At 44.0% G+C, this 17,064-nt stretch overlaps 3 protein-coding genes across 3 annotated transcripts in view; 1 reads left to right on the forward strand and 2 right to left on the reverse strand.

Moving 5' to 3' along the window:
- On the reverse strand, positions 1 to 5,920 carry LOC128731024 (unconventional myosin-Ib). Its single transcript, XM_053824119.1, has 19 exons — positions 5,801 to 5,920; positions 5,591 to 5,706; positions 5,210 to 5,513; positions 4,537 to 5,103; positions 4,412 to 4,475; positions 4,300 to 4,313; positions 4,113 to 4,197; positions 3,919 to 4,013; positions 3,697 to 3,844; positions 3,274 to 3,617; positions 2,953 to 3,206; positions 2,558 to 2,884; positions 2,117 to 2,483; positions 1,958 to 2,044; positions 1,519 to 1,899; positions 1,264 to 1,416; positions 866 to 928; positions 197 to 324; positions 1 to 124 (listed from the first exon to the last, which is right to left on the reverse strand). Exons 1-19 carry the CDS (start codon positions 5,912 to 5,914, stop codon positions 1 to 3), a joined length of 3,735 nt encoding a protein of 1,244 aa, XP_053680094.1. The 5' UTR covers positions 5,915 to 5,920.
- Positions 5,921 to 6,878: 958 nt separating this feature from the next.
- On the forward strand, positions 6,879 to 7,597 carry LOC128732096 (28S ribosomal protein S24, mitochondrial). Its single transcript, XM_053825259.1, has 3 exons — positions 6,879 to 6,914; positions 6,974 to 7,145; positions 7,214 to 7,597. Exons 1-3 carry the CDS (start codon positions 6,894 to 6,896, stop codon positions 7,501 to 7,503), a joined length of 483 nt encoding a protein of 160 aa, XP_053681234.1. The 5' UTR covers positions 6,879 to 6,893; the 3' UTR covers positions 7,504 to 7,597.
- Positions 7,598 to 11,507: 3,910 nt separating this feature from the next.
- Positions 11,508 to 17,064, reverse strand: part of LOC128722157 (CCR4-NOT transcription complex subunit 6-like) — a 93,278-nt gene continuing 87,721 nt past the window's right edge. The window contains exons 4-7 of the mRNA XM_053815994.1: positions 12,819 to 12,887; positions 12,645 to 12,751; positions 12,377 to 12,582; positions 11,508 to 12,291 (exon numbers count right to left, since the gene is read on the reverse strand). Coding sequence (XP_053671969.1) covers positions 11,508 to 12,291; positions 12,377 to 12,582; positions 12,645 to 12,751; positions 12,819 to 12,887 — 1,166 coding nt within the window. The remainder of the gene's footprint in view (positions 12,292 to 12,376; positions 12,583 to 12,644; positions 12,752 to 12,818; positions 12,888 to 17,064) is intronic.

Below are 17,064 nucleotides of genomic sequence, written 5' to 3' on the forward strand. Positions count from 1 at the left end.
TTACACGATCACCTCCATCCGGTTTCCTTTGCGCGTGACGCGGGTCTGATTGTACGGATTGTCCACCAGACCGCCGCACTTAAACGTAAAGATCACGGTCTGGCCGCCGAAATTGGCCTCAAAACTGTAACGAAAGGCGCAACGGAAGCAGACGTTAGAGCGGAGCCATGGAGGAAGAGCTAAAAAGGACACCTACTCGGTGCTGATGGTGACTTCTGGCGATTTGGCGGTGGCGTTCTGGATGACCAGGAAGAGTTTCGTCACTATCTCGATCGAGTGGGCCGTCTGGAACACAAAGTCGCCCTTCTTTTTGCCAATCTCCGACTGTACGATAGGAAACAGAAATAAAATGTTAATTAACGTAATGCATGTGGCGCGCAATACAATTGTGTGATAGTGAAGATGTTGGAGCCCTCGTACTAAAGCTGCTTCGCTTTATAACCCCGCCACGTGGTACGGTACTACGCAAAACTATTCAAAAAAACACTATAACTAACAAAAGCATACTTAATATTTTGTTCGTCTTCCATTATGGCAGAGGATCATAAAACACGAATTTCTAATGGCCACTAAAAGCGTCACAAGGGGTTGGTTTGGCAAACATTTAGACAAATTTAGTATGCATGTAACATGTAAATTAAAAAAAAATACTACATCTAACGATTGTTTTCGAACTAACACAAAAGTCTTTCCATCGGAAAATTGGAAGCACATTGAAAACAAGGGCCAAAAAAATCGCATTTCCATTTTTTACACGGTCTCTGTTGCACAAAAAAGAAAAAAATGGAGGTCTCCTTGGCGCTACTGGAGTCTATCCTAGGCGGATTAGGCGCGATTTGTGCTACGGCGGGGTGAGACTACATACCTGAAACAAGCATCCGGTGGGGGATTCCGACCGATCGGACATGTTCGACGAGCAATAGTTATCCTACGGGGAGGAGAGCCGTGGTGTTATGCGAGGGTAAAAGAGGCAATGGTAGGTGATAGTGGTGGTGATAATGAGGCACGACGATGGAAGGACACGAAATAAAGTAAACATTTAGATGGAAACCGGCAAGAGGGCATTTTTCGCTCTGTTCGCACTGCTCCGAAAGCTGCGACAAAGAACTCATAACATATTATGCTGTCCATAAATGGTGCGTAACAGGGTTCATAGTGGGGTGGGGGCGGGGAAAGGTGCCATAGTTAAGCAACCGATACACGAGCAGCCATCGACCAAGAATATCCCCAAGAATTGAAAGGGGCCAGATGGCGGACACTTACCGCGCGGATGTGTATGACGGCAATATCGTCGAAGTACGGACTGAGTGACATGCGATAGATTTCCGACGCCGGGATGCGATACTTGATTTGCATCGTTTTCTGATCCAGCAGCAGCATCGAGTTCGTCGAGATGACCAACAATATTGGGATGAACTGCAAAGACAAGTGGAAACAATCGAATCAACACGTGTCCCTTCTTATCCCTCTGTTTTTTGCTTTGTCTCTCAGCGTTAGCATACTGTTGCCCTGTACTACCTTTCCACTGGAACGCGCTATTTTGTTGATGATATCGGCGAACACAACGTACTGATCGTTGTGCTCACAGCTGACCCGTTTCCACTGGATGTTCTGCCGCAGTCGAATGTAGTCCCCGTGAAACGGATGGGCTACGCTCCGCGAGTACGATATCTTGCGATCCTTGAAGATGATGCTGGCGGTCACCTTTTCGCGCATGCGATTCCTCGCTGGCTGATCGAACGATTTACGGTACTTGTAACACCGCCAGCGGTGAAATATGGTTCGCAGCAGTTGGGACGTTTCGGTCAGGAAGGTCGGTGCCGTTGGCCAGTCGTGACAGATCGGACTCATGTTATCGTGCGGCAGACGCAGGAGCAACGTTAGCAAAAATTCGCGTGTCTGCAATATAATAGGCATTAATCATGGTAGATGGGCTAGGACGCGATCCATGACTTACCTTAAGCAGAACGAAAAATCTCCCAATCACTTGCACCGCCCACAAGGCCTGCTTGCGGAACTCTATCATGCGTATTTTCTCACGTTCCTGCGAAAGTAAACGAAATGTTATGACCCTCATTAGAGAACGATCAATTATCCTTTAACTTTTTTCACTCACCCTCCAGTTGCGCCAGCTGCTAGCGATTATTAGCTGACTATGACGAAGCGTTAAGAACCGTTTCCGCTTCGTGTAGCAGCGATACGTCTTCTGGATCAGTACGGCCAATTCGTTCAAGCGCACTTTACGGAACTCGTCCAGTTCGTACACCGTGCGGGGACTTCGAATGAACACTTTTTTACGCCCGATCGTGAACTCGGCACCGGGCAACGGCACGCTGCGTATGATCAAAGCCACCCCGTCTACAACCGTCCCCGTAAAGTGAGGCCAGGTGTACTGACAGAGCAGCTTGTAACGGGCCACAAACCGGGCGTGCACCATGTTGAAGCAGTGTCCATTACGCCACAGATTAATCAGAGGCATCAGACTGTAACAGATGAGTAGAGACATTCTCTGATGATCCTATGTAATAATGTAACGCGCGGAGCTCTGGATACTTACCAAAGATAGCGAACCTGATGCTGCACTAGCCCAAGCTCAAACATCTTTGCTTGCTTCAGCTCGTTTGGCTTGATACAAAAGATGTAGTGGTTTGAGCGTAGCTCGAGCAACTTCAGCAGTGTTTGCAGCGAGGTTCGAAGGTTGTTGCTTAAGCTCGATGGTTTGCGGTTCGAGTGGCGTTTCGGATTGCCCTCCGGGAAAAGGCAGGACGCAATCAGCAAATCACTCTGAAACAGGCAGCTGCTGATGTGCCTCGGCAGCACGTCAAGGTTTTTCTCAGTAAACCCATTTGTCGTGTACACAACCGGACCCTCGAAGTGGCGAACTCTATGGAACGAATGGAACAGCAAACATTAGCCACGATAATGTAACATTGTATGTATGGTTGAACTTACTGGAAACAATTGGAAGGCAGTGATGAATCGCGGGCGAGAAAATTTGCGTGCCCGGCGCAGCACTGGTGCAGCCGTGTCAGCAACAGCCCATCGTTGACAACCTGCGGTTCGTCTAGCAGGTGCAGGATGCCGAAACATGGCTTATCAATCAGCTCGCAGATGGGAGCGTTATCGAAGAAATCAATCCGAATCCAATCCAAACCTTCGTTCACGTACAGATCTTGCTGATGTTTTAGCACGCTCTTAACGAAATGCTAAAACAAAACACTCATTTTAGCAATACAGCATCGAAATAGGTGACCGTTTTTCCACACAACGCACCTGTTGCAACCTCTCGGTGCAGTAGTTGATAGCGAACTGGTCGAACGTATTCTTCTCCAGTGCTTCGAAACCGTAGAAATCCAGCAGACCGATCGTTTTCCCTCGGCTGCCACCGGTGCCCGTGGCGGATTTGAGCTTTAGTGCGTCGTTCACTCGTGAAACAATCCACGCGAAAAGCCTCCCATACAAGGTACGGCACAGCGTAAATTTGATGCGCGACGCATAGCAGGCATCGATTTCGGTCCCATCCGGTTCCAGCTGGGCCCAGTTATCTCCCAGTCGCGTCAAACAGTTGAACAGCAATTGGTTGTCCAGTTGCAGAAGCTGCGCGATCTCGTCTAGTTCTGATAGAACCATGAAACATGTATCATTACAAACCGTTTGCAATAATGACTTGGTACACTCGCTTAATCAAATACATACCGTACTCATTCGATATCTCACATCCTTCGCTACCGTCGATGTTGGTGGTTGGAATGAAAGTTAAATTACCGAGCTTAAGCACCACGGCCAAAATGGTGAATATCGAAAAGATTTCATCTTGCCCAAAGCCCAGTATATCCAGAGAACGCTGCGCCACACAAAAGTAGATCAGCATGAGTTTGAGTAAATCAATCAATTGTCCATCCAATGCATTTGCCTTACCTTTGTAAAGATGAAATTTGTTCGATCGTCCTCATTGGAGAAACTGTTTTTCAGAAGATCGTACTTGTCGATGTTTCGTTGTAATTTAAGTGATTCTGTTGAAACAAAACAAGAGAGTGTTAGTTTCGTTTCAAAAAAGCCTTTCGTGCGTAATGACGAAAGGCCTTTTTTCTAAATTGTTATTTATTTCTTACTGAGCAGTTGAATGTCGGCACCAGAAAGTAATTGATAGAAAATATGAAAATTTCGTTCCCCAGTAGCGCGGGTGGTAACACGAGACTGTAATGAAGTAATAATTTACAACGGCATATTAATCACTATACATGCGATTCAACATAATTTAGCGAAATTTGAATCTTCTGCGAATCCAGTTATAGGTACCTTTTCCAGCATATCTTTTTTGCGTATGCGGCATGAGTATAAAAATTCAACAATTGGAAACTACTTTTAGATATGTTCAAAATCAACTAAATATACTCGTATATGTACTTACATAATGTTAAGTGCGCTCCTACTGGGTCACCTTTGTAATCGAATTCGATATCAAAAAATTTACCCTAAAAACGTGTAAAAAGATTGTAAGTAAACGCTAATGCTATAAGGCTCTGTGATACTTACAAAGCGGCTAGAGTTGGCGTTCTTCACCGTCACTGCGTTTCCCATTGCTTCAAGAAAAACTTCGGCCTGTGCGACCCTTTCGCGCATTTTCTGTAGCTCGAGATCGCGAATGTACACCTCTTTCGATATTGACTTCAACATCTGGCGCCGATGGAACGTTGACGGCGAGGTGGTCCCATGATCGTGTGTGAGCGCGATCGATGAGGAGGATTTGTGAATCGATCGTGTGCTGCTGTTGCTATTCTGATGGCAACAACGCATCGGATTGTTACGCTTTTGCAATGAGGGCGATGGCGAAGCTCCACACAACCGGTTAATGTCAGCGTGACTGCTGGTACAGTTGTGCTTCGGACACGCGCTGTTACCTGCCGATTTAAGGGTCGGTTTGGTCGGAAACTCGTTGCCCTCTGTCGATCGACTGATGGATTGATTCGAATGCTTCAAGCACTTGGGCATGCTGGCCACGGGCATGAAGCCATAGTTGACCATTGCCGGCAGGTTTTCCGTGCTCTTGTGATGTGAAATCAGATCAAACTCAACCGTCTTCTCGTGGGAGCATTTTTGCTGCTGCGGATTCGAGTCAAAAAATAAAATAAAGAAAATAGCTTGTTATAAAAAGGTCATGTTCGTTGCCATAACGATGCAATCGGACGTCGATAGCGGGGCTACATACCCTAGACGAATTGTACTTCATTATACTGTCCAACCGGCCTCCCGCTGGTGTGGCACTTTCGAACGACGAGCCTACGCGACTGATTGTAGAATGTTTTGGTGTGGATTGTCTGGAGTTTGGGTTGGAGCCGCGAAGCGAGAAAATCGGAGTCCGGCTGCGGCGCATCTCGGAGAGTTGTGTTAGAAAGTGAACAATCATGTGCGATGATTCCGTTTTGCCCGACCCACATTCGCCCGCCATAATGATACATTGATCCTCGTTGTAATTCAGCAGAAACTGATGCGCGGAATTGGCCAATGCAAATCTACCGGCAGGAAACGGTGATATTGAGCAATCAAAATTGGCGTAGCACAGTTAGGTGGTTATTTCTTTACTACTTACATGTGGGGTGGCAGTTGAAAAAGACTTTTGGTAGCGTACTTGCGGACTTGATCCGGATTATAAATCTGAAGTGGTTTATAAGGATTCAGAGCAACAAGAAACGTCCCGATATAGGTCTGCAAAAAAAAGGAGCATAAGCGTGCATGCGTGTATGGCGGTGTGTTCGATTGAACCATGCATTGATACCATAGTGCATGTTGAGTAACTTACATAGATCAAATCCCGTTTATAGCGCTGGTGCAGGTTGTTGATGAAGCTTTCCTCGGAAAGGTTTTCCAACAGCACCGAGTCCCAGCTACCGATTTCCTGCTCCATATTGGGCATTCTTGACGTATCCGATTTAGCACTTTTCCGCATGAGATCCAATTCCTATTCACCTGAAACTTGGCAAAACGACAAGGCCACTTAACCGGATCGTTCGGCAGCACTACACGGATGCATATCCTTAGATGATGCTGCAGGGGTCATGGCACCGATTACATGATGCATATTAATTCTTTTTCCATGCCTCCGTTTTCGTAACACGATCTGTCATAGGCGTAGCTGGTGATGGTTTTCTTTCGCGAACAAGGGAGGCACGGTGTGTGTTGCCCAAAAAGGATTTTGCTAAATTCGTTCGCTACCGTTAGGTGCCCGCACTGCACCAGCTCAGAGCAACATTTTACCAGCGTTTCTCATGCTGCGGTTTGTTATTTTTACGAGACACTTTCGAGAAAAACATCATATATACAACTCGGCAGCAGCACTTTTCTTCAGATTATTTCGCTAGGCGCAGTACCCCGTACAACAGAGCGAATTCGTAAACAATAACAGAACACACATTTACACCCATTAAACTGTAAGTTGGCAACTTTGGCGAAGGCAATTTTACATTCTGCCCCGAATGCAGAATGAAGAACGAAAACTAACAACGAGCTGGAACCCCTCACGTTCCAACTTTTTTCTTCTTCTGCACGCATTCCAAATTTTCCTCCCTACTATTTTGACACATGTCCAACTGGCAACCGATAACGAGCTGTAGTAGATCTGATAACGTGATAATGCAAAGAAAACACGAATAGTTTTGCTTTTGTTATCCGAAGTAAGGAGGAAACTCTTTTGGCATAATCCATTAAAAAATATGTTGAAGTTTAGTTGCAAAATAATGTTCTAACTCTTTCGTAAAGCTGAAAACAAACATTTACATTCTAATTACACACAGTACGTCACTATGGGCACAGCTTATACGCAGATATCTTGGCCTTTATAAATGTCATAACAAACAGTGTGACTGCGAAGAAAAGTAGTAACTAAACTGTGCGCAATGCTTCCCGGCGTGAATTTGGTAATGTTAATTTATCCAAAGCATTGTGTCAGATAAGAAAATCAACGCTTTCTCTTTAGCTTCGTAGATTTGCAGCAGCGAAACGATGCGTGCATACGACGGCAGTCGCGGCCAAGTCACAATCGGGCCGCTACAAAATTACACCGAAAGGAGATCGTCCTTTGACCTATGAAATGGCTAACCCTCCGCATCAGATTGCTCATCGCAAAGCGTGGAACTCTTGGAACACATGTATGTTAAATTGTATATTATAGTATAACCTCAACAAGGAGCTAAATGAAACCATTTCTTTTCTGTAGCAAACCTTGAGGGTGAGCTGCGACCATCGCAAACGATGCTGGAAGACGACTTCATCCGGAGGTTCATGACCGGCACTTGGCACGGCATGGTACTATCGGAAGTTATTATAAAGCGCCAGCATAATCACGTCAGGATAGCTGCCATTATGAGTCGAGCTATACCGGCGAGAAAAATGTACTTCCTTATAGGATACTGCGAGGAGCTACTGTCCTACTGGCTGCAATGCCCAGTGACGCTCGAGCTGCAGACTACAGACGACAAAAAGGATGTTATTTTCAAGTATATTTAGTTTATTCCTTATTGTTCCGGACGTTTCGTCGGCACCGAAAGTCACCCAGTCAGCCTAGACATTTGTAAACAGAATAAAGTTAGGTCATTAAAAATACGAACCCGATAGTTTTTAAATGATTCATTTATTATTCTTCTTTTGTCGTTCTTTTCATGACTTCCTGTGTGCATTTCGTTAGGGTCATTCGTCCGCTTTCACAATGTTTCCGTGTTTCTTCGCTTTCCCACGTATTTTCCGTTCTAAATTAGACGATCTTGATGGATGCAGATGATTAGCGCTATAAACTGTTATGATTTTCGTCAATGCAGCGCTCCTTCTTAACGGACGAATTTGCGACGAACGAAGTTTCTTACGCCAGAGCAGTCCTTAGTGATTTGTTTAAAATGAGATAAAAAATAAACTATCTCTCGCCGTTGTTTAGACCTCAGAACAGATACCTCAGTGGGTACGAATGTGCATTGCTGCTATAGAACCATTTGCTGCTACTACCAACAAGGAACTCTCTCTTGCTTTTGACGTGCAAAAGAATAAGAGTGTTCATGCTGTGCTCGTAGATCATACAGTGTATGGAACATGTATCACTCGTACAACATGCGAGCAATCATGGCCGAAGATTGCTTCAGAGTTACGTTCGTTAGTCACACGTGCAAAAATCTTTACATCAAATTGCACTTGCAGAAGCATGCTGCGATGTTTGAATGTGCGTTATTGATTCGTTTGACCAGAGCAGAAAATCAACTTTGCAAGGCGTTATCCTACCGATATTGACGAAAAGCTGTTCTGTCTTACTACAAACTGGGCATGTGTAAGATGCGATTTGTTCGATATTGTAGGTAGAGTGTTGAAGTTAAATTTTGCAACTAAAATGAGGAAATTATTTATATATATATAAAGCAAAGCTAACCTTTAGAAAGGTATGTGATTTATAGCGGCTCTTAACAAAATATTTTGCAAAACCTTGTTCATGCCTTCAAGAAATGCCGATGTTCGTTTGTATTTTTCTTAAAATTGCCTGATCTACCTTGAATTTCTTGCAATTTGGTTCACGTTTCTCCTACAATTTTTCAAGCATTTTTGATTGTATCATTGTTCATTCAATGTTGCGTAGTTTTATGCAAACGTTAAAGATACCTGTTCAAATGTGAACGAAAATACAGGTACGATGCAAAATACCTCAACACTGCTATGCGATATAGCAATTAATTTACAATTGTTTTCGATACAAACACGTTAGTATTGACACTGTTAACACCAAATCTACTTGCTGTTCCTGTACGCGCGTGATTGAAGGCAGCATCATCCAGTTTTAGAAGCTGAAGAATCAGATGTCTCAATTCAGATGCTGCTATGGTCACCGTCTTTCGCAGAGGTTTCGGCGTGTTTAATACATGATTACAGCCTCGGTAGTCTTACGGCTTTAGTTAAATTAAAACTCTTTAATCGACAATCGCATTCTACCTACCTTACTTGAGCCTAGAATTTTGTTTCCGAACGTGAGATGGTATGTTCATGCAGTCATTTTCCTAAAGATTCCCATTCTTGTGTGCCAACGAACGCGCTTCACACCGTTCAGTAATGATGGACTTTTTTGTTTGGTTCCTCTGGTGCATTCAACCAATCAAAACATTTGTACTCTTTTCGTTGAGTGGAGCTTCCACCTGAGCTACTGTGCGATGCTTTCCATCGACACATTGTCTACTGGTAGAAACTGTGGATGATAGATGGTTAGTGCTTGTTGTGTGGAAAGTTGCATTTTTGTCACGATTTTTTTTTCTTTCTACCCCCGAGTTTGCTGTGTTGGCCTTTGTGTGTCATGTTTTGGCGCAATCTAATTTGTTCTGGCGTTAGCACACCCTGGTTGGTGTTCTGCTCGTCTCGTTAGGTGTGAGTACACTCTGCCTTCTTTTATCGCTTTCCACTGCGTGTTAGATTCATCTTCAATTAGGTTGTTTTTATTACTTCTAAACTCTTTTCTTAAAATGCTAGGGATATACTTTTCTACAATTTCTACCGCTTTCAATCTTCTGCTCGTATCTCCCCTTTTTCCAGTAACGTTTCTCACCAGTTCGTATATATGTACGCTCCTCTTCCAGTTATTTCCACGTTACCGATTATGTTGTTTGCTCTCGTTCACATCCTCTACCTCTCGGTTGTAACTATTTTGCCGCATGCGGTCACACCGTTTCCCTTTTTGCTGCATTTTATAATCAATATTTTCTAAAAACGGAACCTTCTCTTCCTCTTTCACTACTTTAAAAAACTCAAGACAAAAACCTACATGATAGCGCGCAATCTCTTTGTTCGTATGTAATAGCTAAAACATGAAACATATTCAGCTGATGAAAAAGTATGGAGAAAATGCATTCATGATTCAAATCAAAACCTTATGTGCGGTTTCTGTCGGATTATTTGTGAGATTTGTAACTTAAATTAAACAAAAGATAAAGCTTTTTCCTTTAGAACTTAGAATCGTCGCTATTCAAACAAAAAACATCTTTCAACGAAAAAAAACTACTGGAAAGCAACGCTAAGCACAATTTTCTGCCATGTATTGTTGTTGAAATTCTACAAATGTATCCTCTCGGTTCTTGTCTCGGCTTTAATCGATAAAATTGACAAAAGGGAAGATAGATTTAACAGTCCAAAAGTGACCATAAAAATGCCACCTTTTACAAAGAAAAACATTATTTATCTTTGTGAAAAAGTATTCTAAAAAAGTTCATGCTTTAGAAAGAATGGTAACCAGCTTCAGGGTTGGCTTGTTCGGTAAAAATTCAACAAGTAATAACTGAAGCTGATTACATAATGCCATGGATTATATTTAAAAAAAAAAGGTGACAGAGCGTAAGGAGTGTTTGATCATTTTAATACCGTGACGTAAAACCGCCCCGGAATGCTGTTATCGCAATGCCATGTCATTGCCATGGCGTGCGCTTCGTTTCGTTTAAAGCTGAGATTCGAACCTTTTTGTATTGTTTTCACACTACCGTTCTTTTCCGTTTTTGATTTTATCCATTCCATCATCTTACTTGTTTACAAATTCATCATGGTTTGGTAGTTGGTTGTTAATGATGTAGCAAGATCTCTTGTTCTTTAAGAGGATTCCATTTGTTTTAATTTAACACGTTAAGCCATACTTTGTAGGTTATCTATTTGTTGTCAATTTCCTCTCTTATGTTTTCTTCCTTTTGATGGACCTCTCATTGGCCATATTTTCTATTTATTAAATGTTCTATTTTTTATTCTTCACTACCCTGATCCACAAAGCCATTTCCGCGTGGCTTCTATATTGGTTAATGTGGATCATCGGTCTGTTCAAGTAACAGTACCGGTTTGTGTTGTAACATTCTCTGTAGGTTTTTCTTCATTTTTCGCCTGCCGCTAGGTGTTCGTTTTACATTCAAAAATACTCGCCGTTTGCATGGATGTTCTTTGTCATTTTTCGAGAGCACAGTCAAATTTTGCGTGTCGTATTCGTGTGCGTGAGAGTTTATGTGTGAGTGTATGGTTGTTTCATATGCAATCGTTGGATGTCATTTGAATATCATCTGCATAATAGTGATTACCTTCCATTTCGCTGACCAGGACACAACCGCTTCACGCTTGTTTGAAGGTGATGTTGAGTGTCTGCTTTTGAAAGATGTGTGCAGCGCTAACTCGATGGTTCGATGCGGCAACCACGTCGGATGCTACTATCTACTACTGAGAAGAGTCTTATCCTCCTTTGCGCTAAACCTGTTTCCTTTCAACACTGCGTAGTGATGCTGCATTTATCATGGCTTCCTCGTGCCTATGTTGCGTTACTCATATTTCCGCCTTTGGGATGATGCCGTGTACTAAGAGTACCAATGATGTTTCTGCTAGTGATTGTGTTCAGTGGTGGAGTTGTGGGTGGTGGTGGTGGTTTGCTAGTGGCGGAGTGCGTACTATGCAGTCAATTATGCACGGTGTCATTCTGCCCGTTGCCTCACACTGCTGGGATTGTTTTGTTAGCAGTTTTATTGCTACCTCCGACCGATTAGTCCGTTCGGTGGCTGGGCGCCTGATGGCATGTGGATCAGTTCGAGCTCGACTAACAGCGGGAAGTGGTCAGACGGTATGTGCGGATGTGGACAACCGACCACCTTGTTTTCCCGCAGCCATTCGGACGAAATCGGCCCGAGCAGGCCCAGCGGCACCATGCCCTGCTTCGAGTAGAATATGTAATCGATAATACCTTTAAATTCGAATGTATAATTTGTATATGGCATTATATCTTCACTGTACGCTGACGCTAGCTTAAAGGAATGAGTAAATTCATTTGGTGTATCACAATTTGATATACGCTGCAGGCAGGATTTGTAGCCCAGCTCCTTGAAATCTTGATGGTCCATTGATACACGTCCGGCACTTAGAAATTCAATCACACCCGAATCTGGCAGCGAGTTGAAGTCACCACACAGTACCAGTTGCACGTTATTTACATCGAACTTGTGTCCCGGTCGGAAGCTCAGTCCGGCCTCGTCCAGTATTGTCTTCAGCTCGTTGCTCAGCATCATCGTTTGGATGAGCTTCACGTCGCAAAATTCCGGATCCCAGTGGATGTGCGCGGTGCACACGAGGATCGGCTGCGATATCTGAGCGGCTTCGGGCGTGACGCTTTCCCAAGCGCCCTCCTTCACCTTTAGCAGCGCAGCCAGCCCGATGTTGTCCTTGGGCATGACGCGGTTGAGCATGTTATCGGACCCTTCAGCATTCGCCATCGCCAGCTGATTGAACTCAACCAGATGCTCCTTAATCAGCGAAAACCTGCGAAGACACGGGAATACAAACATTAAATTGAGTAAAGATAAAACATGGAAAAGCAACACAAAGGAAATAAATTGTCACTTACTTCGAAGAGCGGAAGAATATCGCACAACCATCGACGTACTTTCGGTCCGCTTCCGACATCGTTTTGGCGCGTGATTTTGGTGAAAATATGCCCTCATATCCATCGTTCTTCAGTTCCGGTTTAAAGAAGTTGAAAAACTGATCGGTTTCCACCTCTTGCAGGCTGATGATATCCGCCGCATAGTGCCGTATTTCGTCAAGAATAGCCTGTGGACGAGGAAGCGAATATGAACCTACCAAATTCGAAGTCCCGCTGTTGTTGATATTACCTTTTTTCTGTACTCCCAACTTAATGCCCAGCTAGGACAGTAGCCGTACATCTGCCGCGTCGCGTACTTATCACACAACACGTTATAGCACATGACCGTGAATATACCTGGGACGAATGGAAACGATTGTTTTTATGATGCCTTACGGTGGTAAGGAATGCCAATAATACTTACATGCACCACGTGTGCGATTTGGCCGGGCTAGCGGAATCCAGGGACGCTGTGGCGGTGGGGTTACCGAAACTGTAAAAAATAAAACAAAAAAAATGATAATTTACACCATTAGCGCCATTGAAATTGCATATTTAATTAGGATCCGTATCCTGCTAGTTATACCGAATATTTTGCATTTAAGGCAACTAATCAAACACATTCACCGCCAGTTGTCAACAAACCGATTTTTCAAACTACCTCGGACATTTGCCAAAAGTTTACACTTCAATGACTAAATTCAGCTGACTGAATACGAGGCAACCACGTGGGGCTCAACAATACATGCGACATTTGAAACCTTCGTTTAACAATGTTGCTCTTTCGGCATTTGCCGCCGGATGATGAACGTGTTCGCTTTACCAGCGTACCAATGCGGCAACGTGACAACGTATAACGGCGTCCGCGATAAATGAAATATTTGTTTTGCCAGCTTCTAATTGGACATTTGTTTGTCCCACGTACGATCGTACGGATCGTTGCCTGCATGCGTTCACCGAAATCCAAAAAATCGGCGCTGTTTTCCATGCATTCTTTGGCTTGGAATAATACGAACACGCGAGGTAACACAATTGAAAAACGAACGCAGCACTCATCGTTAGCTGCCGGGCTAACAATTCACGGAAAAGATGCTAACAAAATCAAGCTAGGAAAACGACACCCATGTTGTCGTGTGCATGCACAGAAGAAGCTGAGTAGAAGAAAAAAAACCACACGAAGAAATTGGATGGAAAATAAGTTGTTGAAATAAAAGCCCATAGATTGGTGGTGAAGGGCATTCTTGAGGGTTCAACATAGCCACCTACTGCACTCCGTGGAGTATGAAAGTTTAATATAGCCGTATCGAGCAAGCCACCGGAAGTAAGCGAAGGGAAAGGTAGACAAAAAGACGGCATCATGACACATTTGATCGGGTTTGCAGAAATAATATCCCTGCGGAAACTGCGTAGGTTGCTGTGCGGTTCCGTCGCGAAATACTGATCTTGCGGGGAACTCGAGCGAAACGAATGGTTGGGGGATGATTTTTCCGTACGCCACCTCTTCGTCTTTTCGTGCTTGTCGAGTAAAAGCAAACGACCAACACCTCTTTGGCGAATTGTTAGCGAAATCGCGTGTGGCAGCTGAGTGTGCGAAGGCAGCAGCATCAACCCACGATTAGCTCTAGTAACACACTTTCCAACGAAACGCTGATCAACATCTGGATTTTGCTCATTTACTGCGAGTTTTGCCAATGTTAAAAAATCTTACTAGAATGCTTTAAGAATGTACCCTGACATAGCTAAATGTTCAATCTAAATTTGGTTAAAACCAGGTACGGTAAAAAATGCAAATGGCACATTAATGTAATGAAACTGCCACATGCGCAATTTATATGAACCATTTAGATATTGTTCCGTTACCTAAAACAACCCGATGGAGTTCTAATAAAAGAACATTACATTATACCAATTAAGCTATGAATCCAACCTAGAGGAAGCAATATATTCAGGTACAGATTTTCCATTGGCGTAAAAATTTCTCCTGTTTCAATGAACAACTTGTTTGAACGATTCGTTTAGCACAAAAGCAATTCGTTTAACACACCATAAAACAGCTTAGCGACTAATCACAAGTTGACGTAGAATAATCCCTTTCAAGGTAGTCACATTTTTCTCCAACAGTTGCAAAAGATAAATCTCGACCGTATCGCCTTTACTCTCACAATGGGTGCTAATGCGTTTGCTACGATTGTCGACAGTGTTCGAAGCGGGACTATCGTTGGTTACCAGATATGATCACACTTATGCCGTGATTTTTACTCACAAAGCAGCCAGAGAGCGAGGATATAAATCTTTTTACTACCAAGTTTACACCTCAGCAAGGATGTAAAGCAGGTGCGATAAAAGTTCCCTATTCGCTTTGTTGTTGTTATGCTTTTCGATTAGGAAATATAGCGCAATGAAACGATGGTAGCTCCTATCACTGGCGCAAGAGCTGCGGTAGTCTATCTCGATTGGACGCACCTAAAACGAAGTTGCAATCCTACCTAGGCCTGGGGCCCTATCAACCCACTACCGGGGTCAATCGTTTTGCCAAACAGATAAGCCAAACCCTTCGTTCTTTTCCCTATGCATACTGCAGCGCACATGTAACAATGGCTACTGAATGCCGGCGTAGATTTAACTGGATCGACGGCAACCGAACTTAAGGTCAACCAATTAGCTCTTGGTCCGAGATAGGTGGCATCTGGGAGTGTGGTGGCAATTGCAGGAAGCCAATCCAGAGAGCATGGTGGCTTTTAACTGCCTCCATAGAACTGGGTCGCACTAATAACCCTTGGCCCAATAAATCAAGCTCGAAGATGCATCTAGATACGAGCAACCAAGCGCACTCGTCGCCGCGCTGGTTGAGGTTGAGCGGAAATTGTTCTCCAGAAGTGGGTTAAGTTGGTTTGCGTTGGATATCCGGGCAGCAGCGCGTCAGGAAGTGCTCGACAGAACTTTTCCTTCCCGCAGCGGAATCTCGTGTGTTGGCGGAAAGATCGGCATGACACGAGAGAGAAGAAAAAAATAGATTTACAAATTGCTCAGATTAGCTCAGTCGTTGGTTGAGTCTTTCCGTTACATGCCGCCAGTGCAAATGTGATGACGAAGCGAAAGGTTATTGCTTTGGTTGACGCAGTAAGGAGCGCCAGGCCGAGATAAGCCTACTCCCAGTTGCAAACAATGCCAGCAACGAAAGACCGGAAGGTTTAAGAGAGTGTGTCATTTGTCGCCCCCGATCATGTTTGTCCCGTTCCGATGGGGACAAGTTGGTTTGTTGTTTTCGCGGTAACATTCTGTTTATTTACACCGCTTGCTGTCAACTGTCAGTGAGCATCAGACCAGGAGCACTTGGCTTCTACCGGCGTTGCAACTTGCTTGCAGAGGGAAGCTGCATTTGGAAAAGGGTAAGAAGACAACAAAAAAGACCCACGGTATGACATTGGGAGACTTTAATTGGGCGGTAGAGTGCAGGGATTTATTCCAGGAGTGAGAGGAAACCGTCGATCAGAGTAACTCTGTTGCAAGCGAGCCCGTTTTCGATCGGCACGCTGGTACGTTCCTTCATCTCGGTCGTGGTGAACCGCACCCAACAGAAGCCCCGCAAGCGAAACCTGGTGGGAGAGGCTGCGGATAAAATCGTTGCGCTTGCCAGTAATTAACGAGAAGCTTCTGCTTCGCAAACCAATCAGATAAATAAATAAGCCACGTGTAGTTGTAGGGTACAGGCTTGGCTGAAATCAAAGCAAAAATGGCTCATAATACGGAGTGGAAAACAAAAAACAAGAGTTCAGGATTCAGTTACTATAGCAACTAAACGACCGCACCCCGATAAAACACCAGAACATGAACGTAGCTGAACTTGTAGGCTGCACGGGACCTTAGCGTGTCTTGACTGTATGGGGATGATGTTGCAATTGAATGCTATGTATGTTTTTAGGTGTAACAATTCATTGGAAAATTGTGCAAACGCGGATGCACTTCGTGCAAACCACCGTAGTCGTTGTTGCACATCTAATGTCACGAAAGGCAATCATAGCATATCTTTGGCGTGAACACGGTAGCGATGCTAAGAGGCTGGTGCGAAATTACACGAACTAACGTTAGCTATCGCTCAAAGAGAAAATAGCTGTAACTACCTAGATATGATCTAGTCATACTTATTCCTTGCATTTAGATGAAAAAAGCAGCAAAACATTTATAGCTTCAAATAAGATGACACTGAATGCTGTACATGCTTTGTTCATGGGCATATAAAACTACAAAAGAAACTAATAATTATTCTTCTCAAACCGCTTGTATGTTTTTCGAACAAAAGTTGAATGGTTGAAGGATGAACCCTTCACTGCGGCCATTAAACACCGAGCGTATCGAGTCAATGGCAGGTACAATTGAACCAACATCGATACCATTTCCTAGTTACTGGTTTGCCGCAGATTGTAGCCCTGACTGGCAAGGGTCAATTGGAAGCCCTTGCCGACCTGACCAGTACACTACCACGTTCACTTCCCTGTAGAGCAAATGCCTCGAAAAAGGAAATCAATTCTGTAAGCACGCCCTGTGTTACGTCGTGGCAGGCACATTCGTTTATGCAGAAGAGTGCACAATTTGTCTCTTTCAAATAAACATTTAAAATGGTGGCCAAGGCGGCACAATTTCTTGGCTTTCGCAGAGTTCCGGCGCGCCCG

Source organism: Anopheles nili, chromosome 2, assembly GCF_943737925.1.
Source record: "Anopheles nili chromosome 2, idAnoNiliSN_F5_01, whole genome shotgun sequence".
Lineage (NCBI taxonomy): Eukaryota > Metazoa > Arthropoda > Insecta > Diptera > Culicidae > Anopheles > Anopheles nili.